Source organism: Condylura cristata, unplaced genomic scaffold (genome assembly GCF_000260355.1).
Source record: "Condylura cristata isolate star-nosed mole 26May11 unplaced genomic scaffold, ConCri1.0 scaffold00011, whole genome shotgun sequence".
NCBI lineage: Eukaryota > Metazoa > Chordata > Mammalia > Eulipotyphla > Talpidae > Condylura > Condylura cristata.
Genome location: NW_004567112.1, coordinates 1,044,216 through 1,045,642, shown reverse-complemented (window position 1 = coordinate 1,045,642; position 1,427 = coordinate 1,044,216). Strand labels below are relative to the sequence as shown.

General features: G+C 69.5%; 1 protein-coding gene across 1 annotated transcript in view; it reads left to right on the top strand.

Moving 5' to 3' along the window:
* Positions 1–1,427, top strand: part of PTPRE (protein tyrosine phosphatase, receptor type, E) — a 42,892-nt gene that overhangs the window by 35,581 nt on the left and 5,884 nt on the right. Inside the window, exons 6-9 of the mRNA XM_012723445.1 lie at positions 226–287; positions 421–556; positions 789–938; positions 1,164–1,257. Coding sequence (XP_012578899.1) covers positions 226–287; positions 421–556; positions 789–938; positions 1,164–1,257 — 442 coding nt within the window. The remainder of the gene's footprint in view (positions 1–225; positions 288–420; positions 557–788; positions 939–1,163; positions 1,258–1,427) is intronic.

Here is a 1,427-nt window from a genome sequence, read left to right as displayed (position 1 = left end):
CGAGGCAGATGCCCGAGAGCCAGCTGCCCCCCCTTGGCGACCCGACGGGCGGGCGCGGCTCTGCCCGGCCCCTGGTTTAACGGGGCCGAGGAAGGCGACTGCGTGGGTTTTCAGCAGTCGCTACAGGAGTGTGACGGGACGATGCTGGTGACAGAGGACGGAGACGGACGTCCAGCTGGCGCGGGGCTTGGGGCTCCGGCCTGCGCTCCTCGACCCCGCCTCCAGGGGCCCTGGGCCGAAGCTGCCAGTCGCCTTACGGGGTCGCAGGGCCCTCTGGCCGCGGCATGGTGCTGGAACTGGTCCCGGCGCGCCCTTGTCCCGCTGAGGGGCGGCCGGAGGGGCCTCTGGGCCGGGATCTGAGGCCCTGTCCTCGACTTCCGAGGACACGGCTCAGGCCTGGCCACTTTCTTTGTCCTGAAGCGCGGGCGTGGGCCGGACGGGCACCTTCATAGTGATCGACGCCATGATGGACATGATGCATGCCGAGCAGAAGGTGGACGTCTTTGACTTTGTGTCAAAAATCCGCAACCAGCGCCCACAGATGGTTCAGACGGACGTGAGTACTGACCCCCGGCCCCGCCCTCGCCCAGCGCCCAGCGCCCGGTGCCGGCTGGACAGACCGAGCCCTCGGCTCAGCCTGGGCCCTGCCCGCAGGAGAGCGCCCTCGGCAAGGCCGCTGCCCGGCTATCTGGACACGAGGGCCGCGCCGTGGCGGCTGGCGTCCCCCGCCTCCCTGCCCGACAGGAGGTAGCTCCGGCGCCCGGCTGACCGGGCTGCGCTGTGCCCAGGTGCAGTACACGTTCATTTACCAAGCCCTGCTGGAGTACTTCCTCTACGGCGACACCGAGCTGGACGTGTCCTCCCTGGAGAAGCACCTGCAGACCCTTCAGGGCCCCGCCACGCCCTTCAACAGGATCGGGCTGGAGGAGGAGTTCAGGGTGAGCCGGGCCCAGCAAGGGCAAAAGGAGCCCTGCAGGGGGCCCCCGCCCTCCCGCAGCTGGGCTGTCCACAGGGCGTGGCCGAGGGCTGGCCCCGGCGGCCGCAGCTGGGCAAAGGGGAGGCTGCTCTGTCAGGTGCCCCGACAGTCGCTCGGTTACAGGGTGGGGGGATCTGTCTGCTCAGGGGTGTCAGGGTTGTACCGGCATGATGTGTCCTTGACCCAGAAACTGACCAACGTCCGGATCATGAAGGAGAACATGAGGACGGGCAACCTGCCAGCGAACATGAAGAAGGCCAGAGTGATCCAGATCATCCCGTGTAAGGACACCCAGGGCCGCACAGGGCCGTGTGGGGCAGCCCGGTGCCTGCGGGGTGGCCTGGGGCCATGCAGGTTGACCCTGGGGCCCCATGGAGTGCCCAGGGGCCGTGCGGGGCAGCCCGGGGCCTGCGGGGTGGCCTGGGGCCATGCAGGGTGACCCTGGGGCCCC